Source organism: Notamacropus eugenii, chromosome 1, assembly GCF_028372415.1.
Source record: "Notamacropus eugenii isolate mMacEug1 chromosome 1, mMacEug1.pri_v2, whole genome shotgun sequence".
Lineage (NCBI taxonomy): Eukaryota > Metazoa > Chordata > Mammalia > Diprotodontia > Macropodidae > Notamacropus > Notamacropus eugenii.
Window position 1 is genome coordinate 650,868,714 of NC_092872.1, and position 19,182 is coordinate 650,887,895.

The following is a 19,182-nucleotide window of genomic DNA, read 5'->3' on the forward strand; positions in this document are numbered from 1 at the left end:
TTTTAAATTTTGTCGTTTTAAGAATGATGTGTTTCTAAGGAAATGTACAAAAATTGTACCTCTCAGAGAGCATACTTTAATAACTATTAGAGATATTGCAATGATTATTGGTGTGGAAGTCACATGCTTCAAGTCAGTCATTCAAGTCTACCGTAAAACAGGATTAGTCATACTGAAGTACAATGAAATGTGTAATTGAAAATGGGAAAAAAACATCGAGAACTGACAAACAGTTGCTTGCAAAACAGCCTAATTAGTCCTTAGAAAACAAAATCTTTCAGAATGCATGGGGGCTAGAGAAATTGTTGCCATTTTTTCAACAGTGTATTATATACTTGTTATTGGAAGGACATCAACAAGACAAATTTGAAAAAAAAATATTGGGGGGGGGTGGAGCCAAGATGGCAGAGTAACAACACAGACTTGCTAGTGATCTTCTCCCAAGCCCAGCCAAATGCGTGTAAAAAATTTCTCTAACATATTCTGGAGCTGCAGAACCCGTAGAATGGTGGAATGAAGCAAATCATCAGCCCAAGACAGCCTGGAAGGTCACTGGGAAGTGTCTGTTGCACTATACTGGGAACAGAGTGCAGTCCAGTGTGAGCCACATAGGCACAGACAGGACCTGAGCAGGCTTTAAGGGGACTCAATCTGGGGTACCTCTGGCAGTTTCCAGACTTCATGACCCCAAAACTCTGAGGACAGATTGGAAGGTCAGTGGGAAAAACCTGTGAGACTTATATGAGAGTCGAGCGATAGGGCCCCAGCCCCAAGGTGGCAGAGTGGGTGGAGGAGCCCTTGGAGGAGGAGCCTGCTGCAGCAGGAGCAGGAGAAGCAGCAGTGACGGTTTCTGGAACTCTAGAGCTACAGTTTGTGGGGGGATCAAACAGCTGACAGTACAACCCCCCACCCCCTCTGGAAGCAGACAGTGCCTTAACAAAGAGTTCAAAAGTCAAGTAAATAGCTGGGAAAATGAGCAAAAACCGGAAAAAGAATCAGACTGTAGAATCTTACTTTGGTGACAAGGGACACCAAAGTATACAAACAGAAGACAACAACGTCAGATCTCCTACATCCAAAGCCTCCAAAAAAAATTTGGTTGATCTCAGGCCCTGGAAGAGCTCAAAAAGGATTATGAAAATCAAGTAAGAGAAGTAGAGCAAAAGTTGGGAAGAGAAATGAGAGTGATGCAAGATAATCATGAAAAACAAGTCTACTGTTTGCTAAAGGAGACCCAAAAAATGCTGAAGAAAATAACATTTTAAAAAATAGACTAGGACTTACTGGGGGAGGAGCCAAGATGGTGGAGTAGAAAGATACACATATGCTAGCTCCAAACCCACAGCCCATAAATTACCTGTAAAGAAGAACTCCCAACAAATTCTGGAGCAGCAAAAGCCACAGAACAACGGAGTGGAGGAGATTACTGTTCCAGAGAGACCTGAAAAACTGACCCGAAAGGTCTGTTGCGCATGGGACCTGGAGCAGAGCCCAGCCCTGCCTTGGCCACGCGGCACTGAGAGGAGCAGATCTGAGCAGGCTTCAGGGACGGAATCTCCAGCAGCCGCACAGGTCCCTCCACCCACAGGTGACAAAGGTCAGTGAGAGAGTCTTTTTGGATGGCCAACAGGGGAGTGGGGTGTCCCCATAACTCAGGCCCCCTCAGGAGGCAGGAGCAGAGGCAGCAGCAGACAAGGGCTCCCAAAGCAGGCAGGAGCTCAGATCCATTGTTGAAGGTCTCTGCAGAAACCCCCTGAGGGAACTGAGCCCTGAGTGGCAGCACTGCCCCTACCCGAGCAGCTGAACTTAATCTCACACTGACTAGCAGCCCTGCCCCCGCTGAAAGCCCTGAGGCTGGGAAGCAGCATTTGAATCTCAGATCCCAAGTGCTGGCTGGGTGGATCTGCAGACAAGGTGGGTGTGAAGAGGAAGCTCAGAAGTCAAGTCACTGGCTGGGAAAATGCCCAGAAAAGGGAAAAAAAATAAGACTATAGAAGGTTACTTTCTTGGTGAACAGATATCTCCTCCCTTCCTTTCTGATGAGGAAGAACAATGCTTACCATCAGGGAAAGACACAGAAGTCAAGGCTTCTGTATCCCAGCCCACTCAATGGGCTCAGGCCATGGAAGAGCTCAAAAAAGATTTTAAAAATCAAGTAAGAGAGGTGGAGGAAAAATTGAGAAGAGAAATGAGAGAGATGCAAGAAAAGCATGAAAAGCAGGTCAACACCTTGCTAAAGGAGACCCAAACAAATGCTGAAGAAAATAACACCTTGAAAAATAGGCTGACTCAATTGGCAAAAGAGGTTCCAAAAGCCAATGAGGAGAAGAATGCTTTCAAAAGCAGAATTAGCCAAATGGAAAAGGAGGTTCAAAAGCTCACTGAAGAAAATAGTTCTTTCAAAATTAGAATGGAACAGATGGAGGCTAATGACTTTATGAGAAACCAAGAAATCACAAAACAAAACCAAAAGAATGAAAAAATGGAAGATAATGTGAAATATCTCATTGGAAAAACAACTGACCTGGAAAATAGATCCAGGAGAGACAATTTAAAAATTATGGGTCTGCCTGAAAGCCATGATCAAAAAAAGAGCCTAGACATCATCTTTCATGAAATTATCAAGGAAAACTGCCCTGATATTCTAGAACCAGAGGGCAAATCAAGAACTCAAGAAATCCACCGATCACCACCTGAAAGAGATCCAAAAAGAGAAACTCCTAGGAACATTGTGGCCAAATTCCAGAGTTCTCTGGTCAAGGAGAAAATATTGCAAGCAGCTAGAAAGAAACAATTCAAGTACTGTGGGAATACAATCAGGATAACATAAGATCTAGCAGCTTCTACACTAAGGGATCGAAGGGCGTGGAATATGATATTCCAGAAATCAAAGGAACTAGGACTAAAACCAAGAATCACCTACCCAACAAAACTGAGTATAATACTTCAGGGGAAAAAATGGTCTTTCAATGAAATGGAGGACTTTCAAGCATTCTTGATGAAAAGACCAGAGCTGAAAAGAAAATTTGACTTTGAAACACAAGAATGAAGAGAAGCATGAAAAGGTAAACAGCAAAGAGAAGTCATAAGGGACTTACTAAAGTTGAACTGTTTACATTTCTGCAGGGAAAGACAATATTTGTAACTCTTGAAACTTTTCAGTATCTGGGTAGTGAGTAGGATTACACACACACACACACACACACACACACACACACACACATAGAAAGCACAGAGTGAATTGAATAGGATGGGATCATATCTTAAAAAAATGAAATTAAGCAGTGAGAGAGAAATATATTGGGAGGAGAAAGGGAGAAATGGAATGGGGCAAATTATCTCTCATAAAAGAGGCAAGCATAAGACTTTTTAGTGGAGGGGAAAAGAGGGGAGGTGAGAGAAAAACATGAAGTTTACTCTCATCACATTCCATTAAAGGAAGGAATAAAATGCACACTCATTTTGGTATGAAAACCTATCTTACAATACAGGAAAGTGGGGGAGAAGAGGATAAGCAGGGTCGGGGGGATGATGGAAGGGAGGGTAATGGGAGGAGGGAGCAATCTGAAGTCAACACTCTTGGGGAGGGACAGGATCAAAAGAGAGAATAGAAGCAGTGCAGGGCAGGAAAGGGTGCAAAACTACACAGATATGGCCTATATTGAATTGCCTGCCTTCCAAAGGGAATGGGTGGGGAGGGAGGGATGAAGAGAATTTGGAACTCAAAGTTTTAGGAACAACTGTTGAGTATTGTTCTTGCATACAACTAGGAAATAAGAAATGCAGGCAATGGGGTATAGAAAGTTATCTGGCCCTACAGGACAAAAGAGAAGATGGGGACAAGGGAAGGGAGGGATGATAGAAGAGACGGCAGATTGGTGATAGGGCCAATTAGAATGCTTGGTGTTTTGGGGTGGGGGGAGGGGACAAATGGGGAGAAAATTTGGAACCCAAAATTTTGTGCAAATGAATGTTAAAAGTTAAATAAATAAATTTTTAAAAAAATAAAAAAATTTAATTTAATTTAAAAAAAAAATTAACAAACGGTGATGGGGAAGATCTTTACTTCTTCCTCCCCTACCCATTAACCTTAAATTACCGTTACAAGTAGAAATTCTATAATCTTCCTTTGAGGTACTAAAGAAACTCCTAATATAATCTCAGGCTGAAGTAATAGAAGAATCCAACACAAGAGAGGTAAGAGTCCCACCACGCTCTGGTCTAAACAGACCATGTGGGGAGTATTTACATTTAAAGCCTAGAAGAGATCCTGAGGAAGGTGACCAGGAGAGTAAAGAAACTTAAAACTAGAAGAACTGGGAACATTTAACCTAAAGAATATTTAGGGAAGGCATCATTCCCATCTTCAAATATGTGAAGGACTGGCATAGAGGTGAGCCATTAGATGCTGGTTTCAGAGATAGCCTCAATTGGCAGACATTAACGGGACAAAGATTTCAGCTCCCTATAGAAATGAGCTAACTCTTAGAATTGCCCTCAGAAAGGAACGGAAGGTCTCTGAAAAAAGAGCTCCTTTGTCACTGGAAATCTTCAAGTAGAGGTCAACCACTCATCAGGGATATTACAGATATTTCATGCTTTTAGGCAAAAAAAAAAAAAATGAACTAAAAGGCAGTTAAAGTCTCTTGTTTCTTGCCAGACTTAGAGGCCTGTGGGCTACCCGAGTCTTTCTTACCTCACCTCCCGAGGTCTTCGGCTGGCCACGCCGGGTGCGCATATGAGAGAAAGGACGTTCCAGAGTCGAACAAGGGTTGAGCTTTATTTCAGGGTCTCGGTTACAAGTGCAGGGGATTCTTCCTTAGGAGGGAGAGAGAGAGGGATCTCCCAAGGAGGCAAAGATCTTATAATAAGAGATTGGAAGTAGAAGTATAAGTGAGGAGAGAGGGGGAGGGGAGAGAGGAGAGAGGAAAAGCGGAGCCTTGTTGTCCTGTCTGCTCCGCACCCCTCTGCCCAAGAGAGCTTTCAGGCTTTCCTGATCCTGCTTAAGCTCTGCAGCGGCATAGTTTGCATCTGAATACCGTGCCTGTTAGGTAACTAGGTGTGCTCCAATTCGGGACAATCTCGAGGGCGGGGAGAGCTCTCTCCCATCACGTTTCTCACGGGAAGAGGCGGAAATACACGAGATAGCTCGGTTCACCTCGATTCCCAGCCGTTTCCTGGGGGGTCTCGTGAGAACTCTAAGATTTAGAAGTTCCCACCTTTACCCGCCTGAGACTGTCCACATGGAATTGAGCTTCCAACCCTAGCAGTTTCTAAAATTCTGATTCTTTATATGTTGTTTTATAAATCAATCAAGCAGTGAGTATTTCATTATGCTTTAAAATACTAGCTTCTTTTCCTCTCAATTGCCAGACTCTCTTTTCCACTCCAAAATGTTCACTTCCTGCATCACAGAAAAAAAAATGCACCATTGTGAGGCATTAATGATCAGCTAGATATGAGAGGCAGGAAGGGGTGAAGATCTTCACCAGCTCAGTTCCTTAGGCCCCTGCGGCTGGTCTGGATGTTACTTAAGAGATAACAGTTTGAGCACTGGGGTTCTGAATGCTTCTGAAATACAAATATGAGTTTCTGCCTCTTTATTAAAGCAAGACTATAACAAGCTTCTCTTGGAGGGATTTTTCCTTTGCTAATTAACCTAATCTTTCTTTCCTTGGAAAATCTCAAAAGCAGCTGGATTGTACAAATAGCTACCATTGGAGCAGAGAAATTGTTTTCACCCTTCTAGCCCAATCACATGTGTTGGCATACTTTCTCAAATACTGACAAGGCCTATAAATTACATACTTGAAGCACTCGTCCTAGATTTACAACAGAGCTGCCCGATTTTGCCAAAACTAATATGCTTTAATGCATCAGCTTTGTTGACTGAGGGACTGGAAAAGTTGCTTATTGATTCTGATAAATTTGCTATAGAGAAAACATTCATGGGGTTGGACAAATTGAATTGAAGCTTAAAGCTTCCTATTAAATGATTTGTACAGGTGATTCTATATCTAAAATTACCTACATATAAAAAGTAAAGTATCTGCTTTGATGGGATTACATTCTAGAAAGTTCTTTTTCCAGATTCATCACCAAGTCAATTAACCAACACGTCCTAATCCAATTTTCCTATCTGTTGAACAGGAAAAAGAAATTGCTAATGTTAGCAAAGAAGTTTCACATTGTAGCAGAGAGACTATAGAGATGCATGAAAAAAAAATCAAATCCACAAAACATTTTAGGCATCACTTATTAAACCATTTGGAGGCCTGTTTGGCAAGGTGATTGATTTCAAAACAAATAGTCCACTCCAGCAGAAAAGAAAAACACAAAGGATGTGTGGATACTAGAAGCTAGAAACTATATGAGTGTCAGCATGTATCCTAAGTTTCTCACAGGATGTAAAACACTAAGTCATTCTTTTTTCAATGTCAGAATATGAAGTGGGGCAGTGGGGAGAGAGAAAAATATGCACCATGACTGTTCAAGAAGCAAAAATCTATGGTGAATAGTACAGGCACACAAGTACTTCACTACTACAAAATTTAAGACAACATAGAGGGTGACAAAGAATATCCACTAATATCGATATTTTTATGGGAAAACAAAATGATTTGGGAATTTTAAAATTTTTATAAAATTCATAATTTTATTGTAATTCATAATTAAACCACCAATTTAGGGATAGTAATAAGAGAAGCAGTGTGTTCAAAAATAAATCTGTCAGATAAAATAAAAAAAAAATAGACTAACCGAAATGGGGCAAAAGAGAATCAAAAAGCCAGTGAGGAGAAGAATGCCTTAAAAAGCAGAATTAGTCAGATGGAAAAGGAGGTCCAGAAGCTCACCGAAGGAAATAATTCCTTAAAGATTGGAATGGAGCGGATGAAAGCTAATGACTTTATGAAAAATCAAGAAATTATAAAGCAAAGCCAAAGGAATGAAAAAATAGCAGACAGTGTGAAAGATTTCACTGGAAAAACATCTGACCTGGAAAATAGATCCAGGAGAGACAATCTTAAAAGTATTGGACTACCTGAAAGCAATGATCAGAATAAGAACTTAGACATCATCTTTCAAGAAGTTATCAAGGAATTGATGTCATAGAACTGATATTGTAGAACCAGCAGGTAAATATAGATATTGAAAGAATCCGCTGATCACATCCTGAAAGAGATCCCAAAAGGAAAACTCCTAGGAATATTGTAGTCAAATTCCAGAGCTCCCAGGTCAAGGAGAAAATATTGCAAGCAGCCAGAGAGAAACAATTCGAGTATTGTGGAAATATAATCAGGATAACACAAGATCTAGCAGCTTCTACATTAAGTGATGAAAGGGCTTGGAGTATGATATTCCAGAAGAACTGGGATTAAAACCAAGAATCACCAACCCAGCAAAATGGAGTATAATACTTCAGGGGGAAAATAGTCATTCAATGAAATAGAGGACTTTCAGGCATTCTTGATGAAAAGAACAGATCTGAATAGGAAATTGGACTTTGAAACACAAGAATCAATAGAAGCATGGAAAGGTAAACAGGAAAGAGAAATCATAAGGGACTTACTAAAGTTGAGCTGTTTACATTCCTGCATGGATAGATAATATTTGTAACTCTTGAGACTTCTCAGTATTAGGATAGTTGGAGGGATTATATACAAATAGACAGGGCACAGGGTGAATTGAATAGGCAGGAGTGATATCTAAAAAAATAAAATTAAGGGATGAGAGAGGAATATATTGGGAGGGGAAAGAGTAATAGAATGGGGTTAATTATCTCCCATAAATGAAAAAGCTTTATCAATGGAGGGGAAGAAAGGGGAGATGGGAAGGAAAGAATGAACCTTACTCTCATCGCATTTGACTTAAGGAGAGAATACTATGCACACTCAATTTGGTATAAAAATCTTATACTACAGGAAAGTAGGGGGGAAGGGGATAAGGAGGGTGGAGAGATTGACAGAAGGGAGGGCAAATAGAAGGAGGGTGTAATTAGAAGTAAACACTTTTGAGGAAAGGGTCAAAATAGAAAATAGAATAAAAGGATAGGATGGAGGGAAATATAGTTAGTTTTTCACAACATGACTATTATGGAAGTCTTTTGCATAATTACACATATATAGCCTATATTGAATTGCTTGCCTTCTCAGTGGGAATGGGTGGGGAGGGAGGAAGGGAGAGTAGTTGAAACTCAAAGTTTTAAAAATGAATGTTAAAAATTATTTTTACATGCAACTGGGAAATAAGATATACAGGCAATGTGGTATATAGAAATTTTATCTTGCCCTGAAAGAAAATAGAGGGGATGGAGATAAGAGAAGGGAGGGGTTTGACAGAAGGGAGGGCAGATTGGAGGAAGGGGTAATCAGAATGTATGCTGTCTTGGGGTGGCAGAGGGGAGAGATGGGGAGAAAATTTTTTTAAAAAATGTTTTAGTTTTAAGGAAAAAAACTATTAAGAAAAAATGCTATGAAGAAAAAGTATTTTTCATGGCCAAGATAGTATAAAGACAGAACTGCTAAAGGTTAGAAAAATGCAATTTCTACTTTATTTTCATTTAAGCTATACCCAGGCCATTTTCAGTAAAGGTCTTTCTAAGCCTATAACATCTGGACATCTTCAGACTGTAAAACTTCATGAATAAAAAATATCTGAGTGCTTTTTCATTCCAGTAGGCTTGAAAGTCTTGTCCCATTTAAGGCAATAATGAACTTAGTTCATTGTTGTTTTACTTAGAAGCAGAATTGTAGAAATAGCCAAATTGAGATGAAATATTGCAACATAATCTTGTATCATGCAACACAAAGATTTAGAAATGTATATAAGAAATTAAGGAATTAAGATCAACATACTTCAGTGGCCTAGGAGCTTGCCTGATTTAAACTATTGAAAGGCTGTTCGTGAAAAAAAATGGATTGTTCATCAAAGATACGTTTTAACATATAAAAATGTGATTTCACAATATGAATATGCAGTGTATGTCAGTCTTGTGAACTCAGTGCCAAATTCTGTCAGACATGCAAAAAGACGTTTTGCAAAGTAATGTTTAAGATGTAAAAAGTCATAAGGTTTATTGTATATTAGCCAATTTAAGTATCTTTCTTTGTGTCACATAATTTACATATCATTGTTAGGATCTTAGAGTTAGGATCTTTTTTGTTGTTTGTTCATTTCAGTCCGGTGCAACTCTTTGTGACTCCATTTGGGGTTTTCCTGGCACAGATACTAGAGTGGTTTGCCATTTCCTTTTTCAGTTCTCTTTTCAGTTGAGAAAATGAAGGCAGATAGGATTAAGTGACTTGCTGAGGGTCACATACCTAGGAAGTGTCTCAGCTCTTCCTGCCGGCAAGCCTGGTACTCTGTCCTCTTCAACAGCTAGCTACTTAAAGAGGTTATCTAGTTCAGATAATAAATAAATGAAAAGGCATTTATTAAGTGCTTACTGTGTACCAGCCATCATGCTAATAAGCATAGGGATGCAGAAACAAAAGTGGAATTCTGTGCCTGCCCGTAAGGAACTTACATTTCAGTACAGGGAGACAAATTTAATGGGTTGATGTCCAGACAAGGATGTTTTGGTCTGGAAGGCAACTGTAACAGTTAATGGAATATAGTGATCTGGAACCAATGATAGTGTTGATTGCATTTCCTAAATCATGAGATGGAAAGAGAATAGGAGGAGGATACATTCACAGGTGCAAGATGGAAATTGTCTGGAATGAAAAAGCATAGTTGGGTCTGGGACCAGCCCTCACCAATCAGGAATGCCAAGGGCCCTCTTATGTTATTGTAGCCTGGGATCCTTGGGTCCTCTATCCTAAAAATATACTTGGTATCCATGGTATGAGATAATGGGCACAAAGTATGAGGGTAGTGAGCCACATGTGTATATATATTTGGTCCTTCCTGTTTCTGGAGAGTTCTTCTAAAAAATTCATTGCAAAGTATGGCATTGATGATAGATGGTGTGCCAGAATGGCTCAGTGAAAGGCATGATGTCTCTGCAAGATTAGTTTGTATGCTAGACTTCCTGGGCTCACTTTGACGGGCAACTGTAGTCTCTACTACTTCAAGCCTCTTGCTTTTCCTCTTTCAGAAAGGAAAGAGACTCTCACTCGGGGGTTTGCATGTCTACAGTTTTGGTTTAGGTCCTTGATTCTGAAGTCTCTCACGCAAGAGGTGGGCAAGTTATATAGCCTCTCCTTTTCTTTCTTTTTTTTGGCCTTTTCACCTGCAGTTGAGTTACTCAGAGGACCTCATCTGCTAGTGGTATGAAATACATCAGATACTTAAGTCTTGTTTTATGTTCTGCAACTTGCCTAAAGTGTAAAAGGGGCACATCATTTTTGTAAGGACAAAATACCAAGGCCCAGCAAGCTTACATGATTTGATTTAGGCCCCACAGATTAGTAGCCAAGTTTCCTTTTCACTGAGTTATCATGACTCTAAATCCATTATTCTTTCCAGGATTAGATGTCTATAATTCACTGAGTATACATATGTACCCTTGTGTAAATTCTTAACATTTACCCTCAGGGGGACTAAGCTTAGACAAACAGGAAATAGGATTACCATGTTTTGTAGATAAAAGGATGGTTTACTTAGAGAGTCAACTAAAAAACTAACTGAAACAATAAACAACTTCAGCAAAGCTGAAGTATAAAAAATTAAACTGACAGGAACTGTCCACATTTCTGTGTATTACCAAAAAATCCATCAGGAGGAGCTAGAAAGAGAAATTCCATTTAAAATAACTACATATAGTATAAAATACTTGGGAGTCTACTCACCAATATCCACCAATAGGAGCTGTGTCAGTCCATCTTTAAACATTTATTGAGCTCCTACTATATGATATGCCAGGTATTGTGCTGAGCAGTGGAGATACAAAAAAAGACTTTGCTTTCCAGGAGCCCATAGTCTAATGAAGGAAGACAACATGCAAACAAAAGCTATATACAGGATAAATTGAAATAATCAAGAGGGAAGGAACTTCAGTTGAAAGAGATTAGAAAGAGGTTCGTGGAGAAGCTAGGATTTTAGCTGAACCTAAGAGAAACCGGAGAATTCAGGAGTTGGAGATGAGGAAGAAGAACGTTCCATACATGGGAGACATTCAGTGAAATTGTCAAGAGCTGGGAGATGGAGTTTTGGCAAAGAGGTCAGAGTTATTGGATCACAGATGATGGGGAGTAGGGAGTGAGGGAAAAGTAAGGAACAAGAAAATTAGAAAGGTAGGAGATGGAGTTGAGATTATGAAGGACCTTGAACTCCAGACATCGGATTTTATAAAGGATTTTATATTGGATCACGGAGATGATAGGGAGCCACTACAGTTGATTGAGCAAACAGATCTGTGTTTTAGGAAAATCACTTTGACGGAGGAGTGGAGGATGGACTAGAGTGGGGAGAAGCTTATGTCAGGGAAACCAACCAGTAGGCTATTAACATTTTTATGGGCTATTCTCGTATTAGAGGACTATAATAGTCCAGGTATGAGATGATGACAGCCTGCACCAGGATGGTGGCAGTGTCAGAATAGAGAAGGGAGCATAATCCAAGAGGTGTTACAAAAGTAAAGTTGACACATTTTGGCAACAAATTGGATATGGGGTTGATGATGAGAAGAGTATAAGAAATCAGGTATGACACCAAGCTTTCAAGCCCGACTGGCATAATTACAAAACAGTCTTTATACAAAGACAGAACTAGATAATTGGAGACATATTAATGAGCTGAGCTAATATAATAAAAATACTTCTTCCTAATTTCCTCATTCAGTGCCATACCAGTCAAACTACCATTAGTTTACAGAACTAGGAAAAAATAATAGAATTCATCTAGAAGAACAAAAGGTCAAGAATAACATGGAAATTAATGGGAAAAAAATGTGAAGGAAAACAACATAGCACCAGATCTCAAACTTCAAAGGGTTAATTGTCAAAACAGTTTGGTGCTGGTTAAGAAACAAAGCATTTGGTCAATAGAACCAGATAGGTCCAGAATATGTATGTGAACAAGCAAAGCAGTCTAGTGCTTGATAAAAAAACAAAAGATCCCAGCTGTTACAAGAACTAACCGCCCAGCAAAACTTTTGGGAAAACTGGAAAGTAGTCTGGTAGAAGCTGGATAGCAACCAACTTCTCATACTGTGTACCAAGACAAACTCCAAATAAGTATGTCGTTTAGACAGTGTAACATCAAACAGATTAGAAAAGCATGGAAGTTATTTGTCAAATCTATGAATAGGAAAGAGTTCATTACCAAATAAAACTTTCTAAGTTTTGCACAAGCGAAACCAATGCAACTGATATTAGAAGAGAAGTTAGAAACTGAGGGGAAAATCTTTGCATCAGGTTTTTCTAATAAAGACCTAATTTCTGCCATCTTAGGGAGGGAGGAGAAAAAATCTGGGATGGAAGTGACTGTGGAAAACTGAAAAAAAAATAAAATAATTAAAAAAAAATCATATAAGACCCCCAAAATAATCACAATTTTAAAAAGAAATTAAGATCTCATTCCTGAAATATAGAGGGAACTGATTCAAATTTATGAGAATAAAAGCCATTACCCAAATAAATAATCTAAGAATACAAATAGGCAGTTTTCACAAGAAGAAATACGGGATATCAATAACCATATAAAATGTTCTAAGTCATTAATAATTGGAGAAATACACATTTTAAAAAATATATTTTTGTTTATATTTTCTATTTATTACATTGCCATACTGTTTGCTCCCAGAAAGTAATCCTTTATGACAAATGGTATTTTTTAGAGAGGAAAAAGAAAATCATCATAACTAATCAGTACATTGAAAAAATCTGAAAACATGTATTGTGTAACACCTGTGGACCTCCCGCTTCCACAAAGGAGTAGGTTAGGGATGTCTTGGAGAAAGGCTTACTAAAAATATTCTGAAATACCACTTTATACCCATCACTTGGCTCAGACGGCAAAAAGGGAAAATGCAGAATGCTGAAAGGACTGTGGAGAAAATGGTACATTATTGGTAGAACTGTAGTCTGGCTCAGTTATTCTGGAAAGCAGTTTTGAACTATGTCCTCCAAAACTATTAAACTGCATATTCTTTGATCCAGCAATAATGCTACTAGGTCTGTGCCCCCATAGAGATCAAAAAAAGAGGAAAAGTACCCATACGTAAAACATTTTCTTAGCTCTTTTCTCAGCAACAAAGAATTAGAAGCTCTGGGGTGTCTGTTAGTAGGGGAGTGATTAATTGATACAGTTATGGTATGTATTATAATCTAGGAAATGATGGAGATATTTTCAGAGAAACATAGGAATTCTTGTATACACTGATGCAAAGTGAAGTGAACATGAGCAGTGCAGGAATTTTTTTATTCTGTTAACTACACATGCTTATAATGACTTTTGTTTTTCCTTTTGGGGTGAGCAAAGGAAGAGGCATGAAGAAGCAAATGTGGACTTTAAAATAAAACAATTTAAAAATATTTACCATCAGGAATTTATTGGTGTTAGAAAATAAGGTAGCATTAATTTTGTTAACTATATTAGTGTTAAACTGCGCCCCAGGTAGGTATGTGATTTCTTTCTGATATGAATAAAATACGGTAACTTAAAATATTACTGTGGAGTACTGACCTGAAGTAAAAATTTTTTTAAAAATTCTGAGAAGAAAAGATACATTGTTGGTTATAGCCAGCGACTGAAAGTCAGGCATCTTGGCTCTGTTCCGAGCTCTGCCACTGACTCACTGTGTGTTTTTTGGCAAGTAATTTCTATGCTCTGAAACAAGTTCTTGTGTCTCTACTTTTCTATTTACAAAGTTAGGATAATAATATACTGACCTCACCAAAGGAGTTGTGTAAAGACTCCCCACTTTGGAATTTTCCTAATGAAAGTTGTGTGGGTTTCTGTTTTTTTCTCAATATATTTTTATACCCTGTACTTTTATAAGTTACTGCATTTCTAAATGCTTCTTTATGAGGTAAGTATACCACAGCATTCATCAATATTCAGTGAGACAAATCTCACACTACTGCTCCAAATTAAATCAGCTTTCTAGTGCTTAGTTTATAATGACATTGAAGAATACTTTAAAGATATGAACATTTTATTCATTTCTTTTAGTGTCAGAAGAAAGAAGAATTCATTGAACGAATCCAAGGTTTAGATTTTGACACAAAAGCAGCAGTTGCCGCACACATTCAAGAGGTAATTAGCTTAGTTTCATACTTCTTCATGCGGTTGATTTTGTTGAATGCCTGTCATTCATTTTTAGCATGAAATTTGTAGAATCTTCTTGATTTTGGGAAAAACCACTATGATTATCTTAGTTGGCAAGGTTAGGTATGTAGATGGTATGCCTGTGTTTTTTGATATGCTGAACACTAAAAGCCATGAAAAGAAAGGAAAAGAATATGTTCTTTTGAAAACCAGGAGAAACGAAAAAAAATTTGCTCACAGCAACATTAGCTATAATAGAGCACTTTTGATCTTAAGAACCCCATAGCAGTAGAAGAATAATTGATATATGTGACATACACTTGAATCCTACTTGCTTGTCTTCTTTTTTTTACTGTACTTTTGATATTCAGTTACAACTTTTTTTATACACCACTCAAATTTAAATATTCACTAAAATATCAGTGACTTAGTGAAAATGTTCTGTAAATCATATAAAGCTGGATCAAGCAAGCAAACACATAAAGGAAATATTCACCAATAGAACATAGAGTTCCTAGACATTCTAATACTTTTGAAGACGCTATTTTTTATAACAGTGCTGACTTCTGTGGATGGTAATTAAGAAAATTTAAAAAAAATTTTAAATTAAAAAACTTGATATTTTGAGAGGTATACCAGTTGATCAATACATTATTCTCTTCAGCTTATATAACGTACGCTAAAGTACTTAAAGACATAACAGAGAAAAATAAGTGCAACTAAGGAGATAGGTTAAATACTGTAGTGGAACATCCAAGATTAAAAAGAGCAAAGAATTATTTTCTTAACACTTCCAAAGTTGAGTTGCCATGGGAAAGTGTGAGGTCACAGGTATGCTTGTGAGCAATTTATAAATAGCTTTTGGAAGGCAGTTTCAGCAAATTCATTATGTATATTTCAGATTACATTGAAAGCTCACACAATGGTGCCATGTACTTAAATGTATTTCACAAATAAAAATTCACCTATTTGCCCATAAATTTGTGCTGCTTTATGTAATTTTAGTAACAATTATGACTTCTTTTTGATTTTAAAAAGCATCTGAAATAACAGTATAAACACTGATGTTATTATATGATGCTTATAACTTTGAATTATAGGCATTTTTGACTCGTTTCCATTTCAACACTGCCTGTTTAATGCTGTTTTTACTTTTTGCTGGATTTATCTGCTAATTTAATAATTTCTAGTAATATATAAATATATGAAAGTAATAGTTTAAACAATAGCCATAGTACATATCTTATGTATATTTATTCTAAATTACATAGCATTTGTTCACACAAATCTTTAGTACTAGCCAGTGCTTGCTTTAATGTACTCCATGTTTGCTTTTAACTTAATTGAGTATTTTTTAGGCTTTAAGTTGAATGGCTTCTTAACTATCAGGTATTTCTGTTTGTTTTACAAATAAAGATATGCACTCAATAATTTGTGATGTCAGTGTACTCTAAATGCTTTTAACATGAAAATGGAATTCTGATGGTATTCATCTGATTGCTAACATGTTATTTTCATCAACACTATTTTTCCTACTTCCCTCTACATTATAATTTAAGTATAGTTCATGAGATCATTGATTTATTGCTTTTAAACTTTTCAAGTACTGTTTTACATTTTTTGTCATAATTTTGTCTTAACCCTCGACTGCTGTTTTTATATGATATATCCATATCATGTATGTTAAAAGCCAGTATATCAAAGGTGGGACTAGAACCCAGATTTCCCTGAGTCAGAGGTAAGGACTTATCTACTACACTATGATGTTTCTCATCACTTGCATTTTTTAAAAATGAAAGCTTAATCAAAATCTATAACACCAACAAGTTTCACTTGTTTTTATAATTTAAAATACACACTCAATCTACACACTTACTTTATAATGAATAATTTGAGCAGTGCCACTTGTTAAGGATGGTGGGTGATTATTTTCTGATAATTGCTGAAGTGCATCCTAAAATTTCTGAGGCATGTCAAGTCTTTTCTACCTTTGGTAGTACTAAGAGCAAGAAAATAGTTTATACTTTGTCTAATTGGGGGGGAACGACATTTGAAACATTATACCAAAGTGGAGACAGTTTTTTAATTTAAAGATAATAAGTGTTCCATATCTACCTGTTCTATTACTTATTGGTGAATATTATAAAACCAACTCCTAAATTCTTATCCATGCTTCATATATATATATATATATATATGTATATATATATATATATATATGAAAGTAACAGTTAAAATTAGTATACATTTTCCAGAAAATGTGAAAATCATGTATTCCTTTATTATGATCTTGTGTTAAGAATTGTGAAAAGGAAAGATGTTAAATTTTACTAGCAAAACTGAACTCTAAAACACCAGGTCATCAAGTCTTGGTGTTTTACCATCCTATATACATACCTCTTATTTTCATTTTCCCAAAGTGAAACTTGTTGATGTTATAGATTTTGATTAAGCTTTCATTTTTAAAAAATGCAGGTGATGAGAAACATCATAGTGTAGTAGATAAGTCCTTACCTCTGACTCAGGGAGATCTGGGTTCTAGTCCCACCTTTGATATACTGGCTTTGTGATTCTAACATGAATGAAATGAATGACTGAATGAAAAGCATTCAATAAGGGCTTACAGTGTACAAGGCATTGTGTTAAGTGTGCTGGTCTTTGAATTCACAAATAGGCAACACATCCCCTATTCTCAAATACTTCATACTAATCTTTCAATTACTCATGTGGCTTTCCAGGGCTCTCAAGTTGCAGGAGCAAATGAACATTTCTAGGAGTTTCCTCATCAGGAATTTCCTATACCAAGGAAATTTCTGATTCAAAAAAATTTTAAATTAAAGTTTAAAATCCTAATATATTACATAAGTTTTTTAGGGTTCTTTATGTTCTTCGTAAAGTCTAGCTTTTCAAATGGAATAAAATAATTTATCATAGATTTGCAGCTTTTTACTTTTGAATATTGGTGTGATGATTTTCAGCAGAGATGTTATAAATGTTAATTTGTAAAGTAAATTTTTAGAAATTTATTCTAAAAACATATTCAGCTGAACTCATATAGTGCCCTTTTCACATATTCATTTCAAATATATTCATGTCCACTAGGTTTGCTAATTTTATTTTAATTAGACTAGTTGTTTGATAATTGAGCTAATACTGTAGCAAAATTAAATTGATTCTTGTGTATTAACTATTTTGTTGTCAATTGATACATGGAAGGCAAATCTGAATTTGAAATAAATAATTAAATTTAAAAAGTTTGCCCAGTTTTTCCTCTTCTTGATTTATGAACTTTGGTGCTTGGTACATTTATCCATTATTTTCTTATTCAAGAGCTTAACATTAAATGCTACATTTTAAGAATTTTTTTTTTGCTTTCCAAAGGTAACACATAATCAGGAAAACGTATTCGATCTCCAGTGGATGGAAGTGACTGATATTTCTCAGGAGGATCTTGAGCCACTCTTGAAAAATATGGCATTACATTTAAAAAGACTTATAGATGAGAGAGATGAACACACAGAGGTATGCATTTTATTTTTTGTTGCTGTGTTTGCTAACTTGTTTTTTAACTTAAAGGTAAACAGTCCTAATAACTCAAGTGGTTTTAATCTTCTTCTCAGGAACTATTCTGAAAGTATTATATTTCCACCATTCTAGAGCAATGCAGAAGTCTCAACTTACAAAGAAATAAATTGTAGATGTTAAATTTTCTTTTTAAAAAAATTTTTATTGTTATGTGGGTTTTTTTGCATCTTATCCTCACAGCTCTCACTCAATACAGAAGTGTGAGACTGAAAATATATTTGATGCAAGTGGGAAAAAAAAGGACTAGCAGCATAAGGAAGTGCTTAAAGTTAATTTTTTGGTTTTATTGCCATTTTTAAAGAATGGAAAAATAAAGTCAAGGAGAATAACAGGTGTTTGGATAAAACATCTGTCTCAAAAGTTCTGAAATTCTAGCAGTGAGTGAAAAATTGTGCCAAAAAAATGATTTTAGGCAGACTTTGTTTTCCAGAATGAGAGAAAATATATTTAACTTCCTCTGTATATCATGTGAAGGCATTTGGCCATTTTGAAGACTAGAAAAATGCATGTGGTTGGCAAAAAAAGTTTTTTAGCTGCTGAACCAGACAACTCGGACTATTATTGATTTGTGTAGTTGATCTCATAATAGGAGGAAAAGACCGTAAGGGGAAAATTCACACTGGCATTTAACATATTATGCATATAAGTTCACTTTTAAAGATTCTTTTCTGTTATTTCTAGGCACCAAAAGAAGAGATGGTGTGGGTGGGGAATAAAGGATAATTTTAGAGCTTGAACCAAATTTGAAAAGAGTCAGTGCAGTTAAGAAGGACCAAAGAGAAGAGAGAGTCTGTGGGGAAACAAGGCTCAAAAATATGTATCTTAATTATATTTGATTCTCCCACTTTCTGTTTTAATCCCTTTCCTAAATTAGATATTATTGTTACTTTCTCTGTCATATTTTCTTTCCTTTCCCTCTTTCCCTTTTTGCCAAGTCCTTCTGTTGTATATTCATTATTTTTTAAAAGTTTGACTAAAACATGCTACCTGATTCCTACTATATATGGTGTCCTGCTACAATGTTTGTCATGCTTTTGTTTCTCCTTGACAAATTCACATATGCGAACTGTTTCAGCTCAGACTTATATAGCTTGTGATAAAATAATCAAAGTGGAATATGTATGTGTCAGGATGGGGGGAATGTTTGGGGTGAAGTAGTATACTTCCATATATCCAAATTTGAAATAATTATATTGCCACCAAAATTCCTATCACTTCTCCTTACTTTCTTATTTCTATTAAGGGTGCCACCATTTTTCCAGTTACTTAAGCTCAGAACCTAAGAATCATTCCTTCTGTCATATTCAATACATATTCCTTCATTTATAAAGTCTTGTCAGTTCTACCATATCTTTCTCATCTATCCCTCTGTCTCCACTTCTG

The 19,182-nt window shown here is 36.6% G+C and overlaps 1 protein-coding gene across 12 annotated transcripts in view; it reads left to right on the top strand.

Annotated features, from left to right (window-relative positions):
* The window catches only part of CCDC88A (coiled-coil domain containing 88A), a 158,593-nt gene that overhangs the window by 57,937 nt on the left and 81,474 nt on the right, over positions 1-19,182 (top strand). For all 12 annotated transcript variants that reach the window (XM_072635531.1, XM_072635532.1, XM_072635534.1 and 9 more), the window contains exons 6-7: positions 14,119-14,202; positions 17,596-17,736. In XM_072635531.1, the coding sequence (XP_072491632.1) occupies positions 14,119-14,202; positions 17,596-17,736 (225 nt within the window). The remainder of the gene's footprint in view (positions 1-14,118; positions 14,203-17,595; positions 17,737-19,182) is intronic.